This window comes from Neodiprion fabricii, chromosome 3 (genome assembly GCF_021155785.1).
Source record: "Neodiprion fabricii isolate iyNeoFabr1 chromosome 3, iyNeoFabr1.1, whole genome shotgun sequence".
Lineage (NCBI taxonomy): Eukaryota > Metazoa > Arthropoda > Insecta > Hymenoptera > Diprionidae > Neodiprion > Neodiprion fabricii.
Genome location: NC_060241.1, coordinates 27,158,274 through 27,173,151, shown reverse-complemented (window position 1 = coordinate 27,173,151; position 14,878 = coordinate 27,158,274). Strand labels below are relative to the sequence as shown.

The 14,878-nt window shown below is 39.9% G+C and overlaps 2 protein-coding genes across 2 annotated transcripts in view; one reads left to right on the top strand and one right to left on the bottom strand.

The window, feature by feature from the left end:
- LOC124179164 (alpha-protein kinase 1-like) overlaps window positions 1-10,118 on the top strand; it is a 30,621-nt gene extending 20,503 nt beyond the window's left edge. Inside the window, exons 5-9 of the mRNA XM_046563332.1 lie at window positions 2,326-2,548; window positions 4,296-4,582; window positions 5,165-5,379; window positions 6,037-6,331; window positions 6,417-10,118. Of these exons, the coding sequence (XP_046419288.1) occupies window positions 2,326-2,548; window positions 4,296-4,582; window positions 5,165-5,379; window positions 6,037-6,331; window positions 6,417-7,027 (1,631 nt within the window). The 3' untranslated portion in view covers window positions 7,028-10,118. The remainder of the gene's footprint in view (window positions 1-2,325; window positions 2,549-4,295; window positions 4,583-5,164; window positions 5,380-6,036; window positions 6,332-6,416) is intronic.
- Window positions 9,246-14,451, bottom strand: LOC124179195 (out at first protein). The gene is made up of 4 exons (XM_046563398.1): window positions 14,025-14,451; window positions 13,820-13,933; window positions 12,898-13,216; window positions 9,246-12,351 (listed from the first exon to the last, which is right to left on the bottom strand). Exons 1-4 carry the CDS (start codon window positions 14,121-14,123, stop codon window positions 12,041-12,043), a joined length of 843 nt encoding a protein of 280 aa, XP_046419354.1. The 5' UTR covers window positions 14,124-14,451; the 3' UTR covers window positions 9,246-12,040.
- Between the last annotated feature and the right edge of the window lie 427 nt (window positions 14,452-14,878).

Below are 14,878 nucleotides of genomic sequence, written 5' to 3'. Positions count from 1 at the left end.
CGTGCTGCCCCGACTGTCGGATGTGTCTACCTATCCTTACCATTATGTCGCACACACTTACAGCCGCGTGTAATCATAATTAGATCTGGAGCAATCTCTCGATCGGTTTGTCAGTCTGTCAAACCGGCCCGCTCCGAAATTGTCGCCGGGCATTATCGGAGCGGAATTTGATGCGTCTTCGATCGAGGCTCGCATGATCGTCGGAGGAATACTAAATTTCTAATTGGTATTATTAAATTAGCTTATGCACAGAGATTGTCCGATATGTAAACGGGGCGCACGTAAGGCTTTGCCATGCGCTACGTAATATCCCTGATCTCGTGGAACTGTCGTGGGTGGGAACCTTAATTATTCTCGAGATTCCGATAAGCCGATTGTAGAAGAAAAAGGAACACGTTTCTGTGTCCTCGAGCATCCAATCTCTACGACAATTCGTTCGACCTACCCGACGATCTATCGGACCCAAAATATATCTCGAAAGAGGAAGAAAAAGAAAGAGACCAAGAAATTATAAACCGGATGGACGGACAGGATTCACTTTTTCAAGATGCGTAAAGGTGTCACGGTTATCAAACCACGCATGAAAAATCTTTTTTACCAATTGACGAATCTATAATTCGTCAAGAACATAAGTTCTAATTACTACACACTCGTAAAAATCCTCGTGAAATTTCGGAAGCTTCTTACCAAATCTGTACGAGAAAATCACAAAAATTATTTGGTCAAATTTTTACTAAAACTCGGGCTGAATAAATCGACTCGCTTTTTCGGAATTCAGGTAAGAATGTAATATCATGTGCACACAGGTACGTACTAAAAATGGTTCGAAAAAGAAAATACCCGATTCGTGAACTATATTTTGTCGGCCCACCGGTTCAATCAATCAATTTCTTTCCGTCGCCATGCGATATTCGCGATTTAATTACAACTCAAGAAGACACTCTGTTTTATAAGATAATACCAACGAAATCGAATTTTCATTTCTGCTCTACGTTCTTTCCTCCATTTCCCGTAAGCATCTGCGTATCTGTATACCCACATTATACTTACAATGAGGGAAAATTTATCGTACAACTTACAAAAAGACGTCTAGATATAGCTACGTATATAACTCGCAAGTTCCGTTCCTCGAGGCGAGGGAAACGGAAGATGTAAAAAATGGTTAGAAAAAGGAGTAAAAGAAAAGATCGAGGATGGGGGGGGAGGGCAGAGGGAAGAAGGGGGCGAAGAAACTAGTAGCCATTACAATACTTAACGAGAACGGAGAACGGAGAACGTTATACGGCGTCGTCTCCGATGTTGTGCGCGGGTGGGATGAATCACGCAGCGAGGGTGACGGTGACGGTGACGCTCCTCGGAGAGCGCGCCCAGGAATATTAAATCTACCGGAGCTTAGAGAGGAGCTAGCGCTGCGCCTCGATAAACGAGCAAAAAGGAAGCGAGATGACAGAAATGGTTGTAGGAGGGAAAAAGTTCTTCGTCTCCTCATCATCATTATTATTGCTGTTGTTGCTGTTGTTGTTATTATAATCGTTACTATCATTATTATTGAAAACTACAGCTACAACCACAACCGGTCCACTGTCGTTATTATCGTTGTCGTTATCGGTACTATCCTGTGGTTACTTCGATTTTTATTTCTCCCTCTCTCTCTCTCTCTCTCTCTCTCTCTCTAAGAAGAGAGCTGGAACCTGCACACGCACGGGGTTGCAGGAGGGTCCCTCGAGAAATGAAATACAAAAGGAAGGACATGAAATAATGGTTCGTGCCCATGATGCAGGAGGCCCGGCGCACCCATATCTACGCCCCCGTGGGCCTGTGTGCTCTCCACCTCGTGCATGTGCGCTGCAACCTCCGTACGCCGGCAATCTCGTGTATGTAACCTACGTTCGTGAGCTATGGGCACATCCGCCTTCGTTAGTCTCTGGACCTCGCGAGGATGCCTCGCCGATCCAACTTCGTGTTTCCTGGCTTGCACCTCCTCGCCTCGCTCCTGATGGTTCCCCCTGCCCTTGCCATCCTCCCGATAACTCCGGGGAAACGCCGTTTATACGTATTTAATGATAATTATGCGCGTGCCCTCGAGAAGCGAGCAATTAGCGTCGGGCGCGTGCCGGTGCGTCGATTCCCTTCGGGAATTCTAAACGTACCACGGGATACGCGAGGGTCTAATGATGGCGCCTATCTCGTATCGTGATCAGCTTGAGAGGAATCATCCCCCGGTGAAGGATACGTTGAGAATGTCTGTATTTTTTAGGCACGATCGGAGCGGGAGATCTCACGCAAAGACGATTAAAATTACTCATCTTACGGTTTGATTTTAAGGAAAGAAATGGCGGGGCCTTACGCCGCAGGACAGGCGGCCTTACGTCGAGGAAGCGGAGAGGTTGAGGGTGATACACATGCAGGAACATCCCAACTACAAGTACAGACCACGTCGCAGAAAACACGCGAAGCGAGCCCCGGGGGCCCCGGCCTCACCACCTACCGCAACAAACGCCCCTGGTTCCAGACCCAACCCCGCTGGGCCCACGATTCATCATTCCATGTGAGTATATATAAAAATGAATTTCCTCTCGTCGGCCGAGCGACAGATCTGGCGTAACAAAAAATGGAGAGACTGATTGATGGAGTGAGTATAAATCTCAGGTGTACATGTCGAACCGGTGTGTGTGTGTGTGTGCGTGTTTTGTTTCAACTTCTTCGACGACCGATGTCACCTTTCGATACCTCGTATAAATTCGTTATCTGCGGGGTGTTTCGGGTTTTTGAGCGCATGCTTCGTCAGGCTCGGAATGCAGACGCGACTAACGCACCGTGAATTTTGCCATTTGTAATGCATGCAGAGCACTCGAGCAATCCTTTTGGAAGGAACTTCCTCCTCGCGGTGGTTTCTTACACTCTTACGTACGTTCCATTCCTCGACCAACGACGTGGGAAACGATTGTGAAACGAAAGATTGCGAATTGCCTCATGATTCCCCAACTGCGGCGAGCCTCACCCGCGCAACCCTGCATCCGCCCATTCGTCAAGACGTTGCAGTGTAATACTACGCGTATGAGAAAGGATGTGTGAAAATATTGCACTTTGCGAATTTACGGTCTCGCGTAAGGTTGAACAACTCTTCTTCGCAGGGTACAAATCTTTCCGTGCATACACTTCATTCATTCCGTCATGGTGCACTTTGCGCCATGAATTCTTCAGTTCGAATCGGGTCATATGCATGTGAATTTTTATCACTGCAAACGTTTCACCGCAATCGCTACTAAGAAATGTACTAGTTCTTTGTCTCTATCCATTAGGCCAAGAATATTTTGAGTTCCGTTGAAAATTCAAAATTGCTTAATTATTAGACGGATTAATTGGTCCATGAAGGGATTTGCTTCTTGTTCAAACTGTTCTGAAATCCTGTCTAGTTCATTTAAAACATAGTAAGAACACGCCATAACAAATAGCGATATGCGGAAAATACCAGCTAGCGATTGCGTTAAGTGCAATTCAGACATTTTATGTGCTTGCCTTGATGATTCGAGAAATTTGTGAACTTGCACCCATCGCTCCAAATCGCAATGATTATGGTAATTGCATGGATAAAAAACCGGCCACAACTATAGCAAACTCTGACCGCGCAACCATAACGTCTCCGAAAGTGATCCTAGGATAAGCAGTATTGAGTTGCAATGGTTGTTTAGCGAAGAGCCGCACGACCTCCGTCGAAATATAAGCATTATAGCCAATTCAGACAAGCGAGGTGTCCCTTGATGGTCGATACCGCGATAACCGGGGTCCCAGTAAGTGGGTAACTTACACGCCAGCTGGTCGAGGTGAGCATAGTGCCCGCCTCACACTTCTGCAAAGTCCTACGAGAGGACGATGCACGTGCATGTACCTGTTCCTCCAGAGATTGGGTAGCACTGGTGTTGAACGTGCGTGTTGTTACATCTATGCACTGCACTTTCACGCCGTAAACGCGTTATCGCCGATGGAACGAACTCCGGCTGGTGAGAAGGTGTAGTCGTACGAGAAAAACTAACGATCAAGGATAGTCTGTGACCACGTAGACTTCGCTTGACGCTATTTTCCTCGAGATAACCAAGCCGCTTACGCTGCGCTAGCTGCTTGTGACTGCCGATAACGAACCGCGATATCTGCTCGCAATCGGTCGATAAATAATTTGTGATAACGCCATTTCGCAGCTCCATATGCACTGCGGAATCGCACAAGCCGCGTAAGAAGGCGCGATGATTTATTCCCGACAACGATTGACCCTTGAAACAAAATGATCTGTGTTTCAGGACTAAAATGGATAACTATCAAAGCATGCCGCAAATGTCCTGGGGAGGGCACTCGCCTATCGCGTCTCTCTATCATCAGCAACAACAACAACAGCAACAGCAACAACAACAACAACAACAGCAACAGCAACAGCAACAACAACAACAACAACAACAGCAACAGCAACAACAGCAACAACAGACAATGCAAGAGTACAAGTCAGAAAATAACTCAATCTATGGAAGTCCTTATACACCGATCATCCACTCGCCAGATATTTCACCCGTCGCCAGTCCTGAACCAGATGGTAACAATAACAAGTTTCATTTACGGTAGTCGCGTCATTGATGTCTAATTTTAAGATCGTCGATATGATATATCGATTCGGATAGGATATTTATACTTGATGAATTTTGCCGATTTTTTTATACACTAAACTCACAAAGTATGTTTATGAATTGGAGGGTGAACACGGTAGTTGTGTTCAAAAGAAACTACCTACGACTTAGCATGTGAACGGTTATATATGGTAATTAATGGTGGCATAAATATTCATACAGCCAATTGAATATAAATTGCAATATATAATGGTGACTTTCAAATGGAACGAGCCGGTTGCTCCGTTTACAGTTTTTGCCAACACTGATTAACCTGCGGGCTCATTCGTAAAAACACGGACGCGCACCAAGGCGGCGGTGTGCAAACGTATTTTAAAAGTGACAACTCTTTTCCGAGTATATCGTGCATTTCTGTTTCAGGATTTTCATTGAAGATCCACTTGCGCCATATCAGCGACTGTTGTTATAATTATACGTGTACACGCGTTTCCATAGCTAATTTTTACTTGTAACATGACGAAAGCAGTCGGTGAAGTGTATTTTGCTCGTAGGCGATGGGACACACCTTTCTTCGACACAAAATCCAGACCCAGAGAGAGACTTAATGGAGGGCACATCCAAGCAGCACAACGATCATGAACAGGCAAAGCAGCGATATGCTTTCATGAGTGGGGACAGTCAATTACATCCCGCTCACAGCGTTGCCAACATATCGTCCTGCCAGAACACCGGCATCTACACGGATACTCTGACATACAAGAAATCCGTACGTATCACATCCTTACGTTAACATACAGATAATCATACGTTCGTAACTGTCAATTCCAAAGCGTAAAGTCTGGTTCGTTCATACTGGTATATTATCATAAGGAGGATAGTTTTCGGATGAACAAAGAGCCGATTTTTATATTTAGGTCTGACTTAGCTGCACTCTTCGCACTACCGCGGTCAAGTATTGACATGTTAAAGCTAGTTTCGATTCAACTCTGCATCCAGATCGTTGCAATGATCGGTCGAAGCGCGGTTTTAAGTAGCCGAGATCCAGTTGATGCTGAAGTTACTTGGAAAATAGTTCATCCAGTAGGCAACAGTGTGCGCACTGATTAGTCAGCCACAACCGTTCCGCGAATGCTCAATGATCCGTAAATGAGTCTAGCATTCAAATGACTATGCATCGCATATTTAACTATTTGCATTTCCGACGCAGTTTGACCTGCTGAAGGCGCACCCAGGTTGATTAGTGAAAAATGAGCTATTCCCGAACAAACCGAAAACTGACATACGCTGTATTATTTTATTCATTTAATTTTTTTTGTTTTTAATCTACCACCATGGCACACAAGACACCGTAAAAATCATGGAAATACTGTGCCGGTTTATAATATGTTACCCAGAATGTGAATATGGAACTTTTTTCAAGCAGGTGAGCTACCTGAACTTCGAAAGGCAAACTTCGAGTATAGCAGCGATTGGAATAGCCAACGGAATGATGGTATCATGTAACAAACTGCGATCAGGTTTTGAGAATGTCGGATCTGTTACGGGAACATTTTACCCACCAGTCGCTTCACCGCATGACCAATCAATGCACTACAGTAATAACCAGTCAACAAAATCGAATAATTATCCGATGCAACCTAACGTTGAAAATAATTACAACCCATGCAACAATAGGCAACAATCGATTGGAATACGCGGATCTTCAGATATTTGCTCAAGTAAGAAATCGCATCACGTTGTTAGTCGTGAAATTTCGCTGTTCCCTGTCAATGCGGTAACTCTAACTCTCTTTGAAATCTGCAGACGTCTCCCACAGATACTCTCAAATGTCTCATCATCAAGATTACTCGTCGGAAGGCGGTTCTGGTCAGCAGCCAGTGATCATGGGGCACTTGGATCCGGGCATGGGGGAGGATGAAGAAGACCAAGCCCTGCAACTTGAAAAATATTTCAAGTATCCGCACCCGACGTCAGTAGCTCATTCCAGTTTATCTTCCCAAAATCTTATGGACAATAATCACAATTATGCTAGCGACTTGCGATACTATGCACCCCAGCAAAGCCAACTAGATCTCTCGAATGCCCAATGCGTTGTTGACGATCCAAATAAGGATAATCAATGCTCTAGCGTCAGTATCGGACATTCAATGGAGCAGTACCACCAGAGCATGGAAGCTGCTAAATACAACGAACAACAACACCAACACCATCAGCACCAGCAACAACAGCAGCAGCAGCAGCAGCAACAGCAACAACAACAACAACAACAACAACAACAACAACAGCAGCAGCAACAACAACAGCAACAACAGCAAATTTCTCAACAAAATCAAAGTGTCGAGCATGTGTCAAAGTCAGATGATGATTTTAGCGTTATTCTGGCTGACGTTCGCAAAACATGCTACAGTAGTTAGGTTCTATAAATTTTCTTAGTCTGGTCACGGATTCAGAACGAACTTGATGCATTGTGTGAAATAGATCATGCTTGGTATATTTTATAACATACTTGTCATCAAAGCTTACGCTGACCTCAGACTTCCGAAGACACGTGGATTGGTCTGATCACGAAAGAAAAAAATCGAATGGATATAGGATTCAAAAAAGCACCGGGTGATAAGAAATGGAAAGAGTACAGGAATAGTTCTGAAAAGTAAAATGACTGAGTTTTTGAATTCTTCTTCTTCTTCTTCCCCTGATTCAGCTTCGTCGAAAATTGGATATGACCATGTTTTTACTCTGTCGGCATAGCAGGTTTGTCATTGTTGTAATTTTACTGAATTTTCCATCAAGTTTGTGCTCCAATCACTGGTTTATCTTATTCACGAAATTCGTGCAATAGATACCCTGACAATTTTCTCTTCACGTTTGTTAGATCGAGCATGTAACATGGCGCCACGATTGGTGGAAAGTACGCGTAACCCATTTACAGATTAGAAACGACAGCGTGACCTCAACCTCGAAGCGAGAGTTCTCGAGGATACTGCAATGAGTCGAGGGCGATCCTTGAGCCACAAAACTTGGTACAAAATTGTACAAAAGTTGAAAGGTTATTGGAGAGTGAAGCCACGGCAACGGCCCTGATTTATATTCATCTATATATCGATTGTTTCATTCTGGTAAGTAGTATTAGCACTGATTAGACGAAATTATGATCAAATCATTAGCTTGAATTATTCTTATAAAATAAAACACCTATACATATACCCCTCGTAATATTATTATTATTAATATTATTATTATTATTACTATTATTATTGTTATTAGTGTGAAATTAAAATGCAAAGTGAAGATAATTAGATAGACTGTAAGCAATGATCGGGAAAGTCAAACTATTAGAAAAAAAACGAATGGATGAAAAATTGAATTAAATCTTTCATATACATAATTGTGATACAGGTAGACATTTTTTCCGCTAAGACTGTCTCTCGCGCACTGTTTTTCGCTCGATGAAATTCGGTAAATGACGGTGAAAAATTGGTATAACTTATTATATTATACAATAGACTGATATATTCGAGACGACGAATCAGTACAGCGAATCAAGTGTAAGCTTGCCAGACTTTGAAGGACGGAAAATAGTGCTAGGAAACATTCTTAGGAATGAATCAAAAATTTATTCGTAAAATATTATATTTTCTTAACTGGCCAAACTGTGGCTTGCCACGGATTCAGTATCTCATGCGGAGAAGGATCACGCTACTTCTTAAAATTCGGTATAATTTGATTCTCTATTGTTCGTATAATTTATTAAAAGGAAACAAATTCGTCCGTGATAATCACGACTTGAAATGCTTGAATGAATACTTGATTTCATTCCTGACAGCTACGAATCATCAACTCTTATACAACTGCTGTGATCCTTGGGTTTTTCTTATTAGCGAACGCGGAATTAAGCTTCCGAGTACTCATTTGCAATATCACTCCACAATTCGGCCATGTTGGTTAACTTCCATTTACGCATTCATGAACGGCGAACGTGACTAACTGTAAGTTTTGAGAATTATTTGTCAGCCGTCAGTATCATGAGTTGCCTGGTTTGAACTGTGGTTTCGCTAAAATCTTATTTTCATTATAAGTAAAGTAAAAAATATACCTAGATATACATATAGAGAAAAGATTGTTAGACAAAAATTAGACGCTGTACTAGATTGATAATTATGTACGAAAACGAGGCATGCGTAGATTTTACAATATATACTGTATTTTTAAAAAAATAAACAATATTTTCACCGAGCATATACGCGCGTGTAAAATTTTTCTTTCTCTGATGGATTAAATGAGACATGTTGAGCTTGGGACAAGTAAAACTAAAAAAAAAAAAAAATAGACTACTGCCACCAAAAACATCAGCTTTTATTTGAACGCAGTGAAACGCAACGTGCAATCAAAATAAAAATACCAAGACATATTTTATTTTGAAACGAATTGTCAACAGAAATAGTATATACCTAATTCAATTTCGCGAGTAAACTGAAAATAAGTCACTGAGATTTCGAATAATTTACAATTGCATTGAAAAATTTTTGCGTTTCCGTAATTGTATCAATCAAGTTTTTCGATGTTTCTATATCATTACGACGCATATACGGAGGGAATCTAGTTCAGGCAGTTCACAAGGCTGCAGAGAAAAAATCTGGTTTTTCTTTTTATTAAATATAATATAATATATGTATATAAAAATATGTATATAATTACAACATTATATGCAAAGCATAAAACATGGTGATGTGATGTTATACAATAAATATAACTTTTCGTAACTTGACTTTGTATACCGATAAATTTTACTTTGCAGTGATGAAAAGAAGGAAAATATTAAAAATTAACAATGTGTTCGTACACCTATGTTGAAGTACGGCATATAGTATATTATACATATACCTACATAAATATTAACTTTTCCAGTGAATATCTTCTCCGTGTCGCAGATATATACACAGAACTATGATTTATCACCGAAAGTTCCAATTGTATACTTATAGTTTACAGTTAGTAGAATTACTGTAGTTATACCGTTACAGCGTTGTGTAAAATTTAGCTCAGCATTACGTAATACTACTATTTCTATTATTATTGTTATGATTATTTTTCTTCATTATCCATTATAGTCCCTATCTGCGTTACTCTATTGGTTTTTATATACATACAATAATAATGTCACCATTTTTCTCTCACGTTTTTTCAAGTTTAACACTGCCGAGACGTGTTCATCGGTGAACAAAGTGGCAGCCAGCGTTATACCGACCCTTTCGTTTAATATTCTTAAAATTAACTTCTCTATTGACTGTGACTATTCATGATACTCAAATCGCAATTCGTGAACCACGATTTATGTGTATAGGAGTAGTTTCTTCGTACGGATTTACGAATGGCAACCACATCTCTATCACAAAAGAGAACATTTCATCGATTTCAACCAAGGCATTGTAATTTCTTCACAATACGCGTGAACGAAAAGTCGGAGAGGATTTAGAGAACGATACATTTGTAGTGCGTAAAAACGGTGTCGCGATAAAAAAATATTCAATAAGCACTGCAAGCGAAGAGAAACGACTTGTATAGTCTAAAGCATCAATAATTTCAATTGCACCTATTGCCTTATTCAATCCTAGTGAGCTGTGCTACACTTGGCAAAAACACGTGAAGTTAATGTAATTAGATTTCTAGAATAGCTACCTCGCCCACTGTCTCAATTCAAGGCTTCATTAAAATTAATTATTATAATATACAGTATCGATTATTTCAATTGCAGTATACAATCATAAATATCTATGGCAGTTTTTTGGTGTATAAAGTGATTTTAAGTATAGATGTCATTTAAATGGATTGATAGCTCTCCCACTGCGAATTAAATAACAAGTATGATTATTAAATATCGTTAAAAGTACGATTACGTGTATAGATATGGATGAATGAAAATTGGAATGGCATGAATAATGCAGCGAGGAATACTATTATTGTGATCACTAATATTTAATTAATAATTCGGAATGTCAATTAGAGAGTATAAAAAACATTTCAATGCAAGCTAAGAGTATTTCTATCGAATTTTAAGTAAATCAACATTCTCAGAGAGCAATCACTTAAATCAAGTGTTCAAATCGAAGGCGAGTATTTTGACGCTTGGACAATGGTTATTTCGTGATGAGTATGAAAATAATCAAATTGTGAAAGGTATAATTATTTTCAATGAAAAAATAAAGCTAGAGGGTGCACCGAATGTTGTAAATCTACTTGCAAGTTCTATCTATCCTGCATTCTTACCACATTCAAAACAAAAAAGTATGGATCCTGTTAAACAGCAAAAAAAAATAATATTTACGTGAAATGCTGCATTGAGATGATGTAAATTTCACCCCAAGTCTGACCAAAATAATAAAATCCGTGAAACTGCTTTTTAGCACAAAGCATACAGCAATTTTAAGATATATTTGGAATGTGTTTGTGAAAAGTCACATTGGTCCTTTCTGTGTATGCTTATTGTGTCAATCCAATAACTTACAAATGTCAAAATACGTTAAGTGGGTTACCACTCAATCCATTCAATGAAACTAAACGAAAAAAATCGTTGCAATAAATTATCAAACTTGATTTTCAATCACATACTCAACATTTTATGCGAGCTAACAATTTAATTAGTAGATTTATGTACAATTTTAGGTCTAACCTCGAGCAAGAGTCTAACAGCACCCAGCAAAATATTGCCATAGACCACTTTTTAAATAGTTAACAGAGAGATGAAGCATCCTTATTGCACAATACTTTGATCTCGACCAAAACATTTGACATCGATCGTAGCTTCGAACCCTGGTACAACGTCAGGCAATGGATACTGAACCAAACCAGTAACCGAAGCATTACCGAACGCCATTCAAGATTCTCAATAGAACAGAGAGAGCACCATTTATAAAGACAGCACGAATCAGTTGATGTACTAAAATCACGTGACATGATGTCCTCAATGTATCCTTGAGAGCGAAAGATTCATCGTTGGATTATTTTTTGATACACAACAAATGGCCGCGTGCAAACGTCAGAATAGTACTAATCTTTGGCGAATATTCAGCACACTTCTTTGGATCTTCTTACGCTGAATTCACACCAAAATATTTAGAAAGAATTTCAAATAGCAAGAATAATTACCGCCCAATTATACTAAAGGCCTCTCCCTCAACTGAAATAAATGCTTTCAACAAAACAACCTGACCGAATGAACAGAAATGAAAACTTTTACCAAGTGGATACAAAACGTCAGATGAATTTCGATGTTGCTGTTGTATTTAGTTATTATTTTTAGCGTTGAAGATAAGAGGCCTACCTATCCCTACAAAGGCAGTTTTCATCAGACTTTATTTGGTGTGAATGTCGCCTCAAGTGTTACGACCTAAATAGGTGTGTAGAAATTAAAGCTATTACGTTCGCAGATGTCATTCGTCCCACAAACAATTCTGCTTCAATTGTGAGTAGTATGAAAATATAAAACACTTCTTGCATGTTTTAATTCCGCAGCGGTAAGAGCTCGCTGGTTTTTTACCGTCACCTTTACCCTTGCAGAATTTTAGTCCGCACGGATACCAGCCTATACACAGTTCTAACGAACAAGTACAGGGTGCCCATAAATTTGACGTATCTGCACATTTGGGCAGTGACACAGGTTTCGACTCATTCCCCACCTGTTGTGTGACTGGGGTAGTCGTGAAGTTACGCGCTGTTGCCATAAGGGCTGCTTCCGAAGAACCTGACAATTGATCAAAATTACTGTAAGTCTTTTTCTCGGAATGATCAGAGGAAATGGATCGGGGATATTACTTGGGAATCTAATAACGCGGCATATTTCAATAGAATTGCATACTTCGCGCACTAATCCAGGCATTGTACGAAATTTATGTAAATTCAGTTTAACATATTTGATCATGTCTAAGAGAAGAGTTAAACTTTTCCATGTTTCAGATTCATCGCAATGACGATTAAGAGGACGGATGATCTAACAACATCAGACAAAATATAGTGTCTATCGAATTGCAAGTAACCAGATGTGGAAGAGCATTTCAATTGCGATCGAAAGAATTTTGAACAATTTCTTCAACCTTTCTGCCTTCTAGGAAGTAAAGTTCATGCCACACTCTGAAGGATGTGCGAATATCCGTGTATTTTTCTCAACTTTCAGAAATGATTTAACTCGGAAATTTCATGACATTCTAGGTTCAAAATGCCATTTAGAAAAACTTGTTGATTCATCGAAGATGATGACGTTTTCAAAGCATGTACTGAAACGATTACTCACCAGGTCTTTGCACCCATTGTTTCAGATCATCGTTTCTCGTGTAGGTCGTGTCAGCAGCTTCTCCACATAAGGTAGCAACATGCTTAGAGATGACGCCGGATTTGGATACGTCGAGAAACAAATCCATAGTATAGTTACTATGACCCCTATCCTCTTCGGCGATACGAATTGTGCCAGGATTTTTTTGCCTCAGCTTAGACATTGCGTCGGATGATATAAAATCCATTTTGTAGAAGTGATTGACAAAACACATCACTTGATACTGATTTTGCCCGCGCTCCTCCTCCCCTAGTACCAAAGCTTTTATCACCTGCACCTCCTGCAATTCAAAATCAAACACTCATTTCAGATGAAAATAAGTTGCAATAATGATATCAATTGTGTGAATCGGACAAGACCGATCTGTCGTAAGATTCTGAACCTAATTAAGTTGACCTTGGCTAATTTCTTCTGATACAACATTATCTCTAATTTCTCTTATCTAGTAATCAATTGCACCAGCTTTAATCGAAATCTTACATCGTTAGGGATCAGCTGAAATAGAGATGTTTCCCTGTGAAAGTTGACTCAGATATGGAGGAACAATTTCAAGAATAGATTCTATAATTGTACAATTTATCAATAATATTCTTCTTCAACAATTTCTAAGCGACAATAGGTTTTGAATGACAACTGACTTGAATCAACCAATCAACGAATTGCAACGTGGATAAAAGAATTCACTTCATTTCATAATTTTTGATTCGTCATTTTCATTCTGAAGTTCATGAGTCACAATCAATTTCTATTTACATTCAATTCTAGTTACAGAAGAATAACTTTATTCGTCAAATTCAACAGGAACTGTTCTGCCCTTGAAAACTATTGTCGATTACATAGAACTGCAGGAAGCCAAAAACAATCCGAGAACATCTAAACTCACATTTCTGAAATCTACGAGCTGTGTGACCAGCGTGCCATCGGATCGCTGGAACTCAAGGCTTATAGTATCGTCAGTAACGTTGGAGGAGATCGTCTCTAGAAGGATATCTCCACCCTGTAAAATCACATTTTAGGTTAGCCCTTCGGGGTGGAAGAAAATAACAAGTCAATATCTGGTTTGCGATTAATGAAATTCGTTCAATTACCTGGTTCCTCACGTTTATCAATAAATGGGGCATGCAAACGCCGCAGAGGCATTGCAGCACCGCAATATACACCAGTGCTATTTCACCAAACGTCTTCATTTTGTCGAGTAATTCGAGTTCGAAATGAATGCGAGGAACGCCGCATCCCAAGGGACGCGGTGATATTTTCGTAACGATTGTTGCATCGGCCGGGAACTCGTTAATAACGTGAGATGATGGTAGACAATTGACGAATCTCTGTGTTCAACATTTCATGCACTCTACCTTTTGTTTTTTGGTTTCTTTTTTTACTTAGACGCCAAACTCCAAGACCTCACTAGCACGGGCAACCCACCCATTCTCTTAGAATCACAATCATCACAATCACGAGCAGTGATACCAGCCAAAAGCAGCTCGAACTTTGAACTTCGTACTTCGAACTTCAAAATCCCCACGACGATTGTACCGACCGTTGCGCTGTCTGAACGGAGATGGGGAACACTAGATTTAGCGCGCAGATTCAAAACTGTTTCCCTGCTCATGATGAACTGTTCGGACTGTGCTTGTGAAATAGAAGGTAAAAAATTTTGTTACACAGTCTTTCGATTTGTGAAAGATGCAATCACAGTCTAAGGTATTTAGTTTTCACACATATTTCGATATACTTGTATATTTTTTATTTAAAAACCGGTGATTACCCGGACATTAATTTTTAATCGCAAACGTTCCCCTCGAAATACTCGTATTCATCTTTTGATGAATCAGCCTACCAAAATAGACGATTAATCGTATTTCAAACTTACCCTAATACAAAAAACGAAATTCCCTCAAACGTGTCGGTTAATTTATTGCCTATGAAAAACGGTCAAAGTCAT

Excerpts from the sequence above, each read along its gene's own strand:
- LOC124179195 (XM_046563398.1), bottom strand. The coding sequence starts at position 14,123 with ATGAAGACGTTTGGTGAAATAGCACTGGTGTATATTGCGGTGCTGCAA. Across the intron at positions 13,934-14,024 it reads TGATAAACGTGAGGAACCAG|GGTGGAGATATCCTTCTAGA; the intron begins GTAATTGAACGA and ends GTGATTTTACAG. Across the intron at positions 12,352-12,897 it reads ACAATGGGTGCAAAGACCTG|GTTCTTCGGAAGCAGCCCTT; the intron begins GTGAGTAATCGT and ends ATCAATTGTCAG.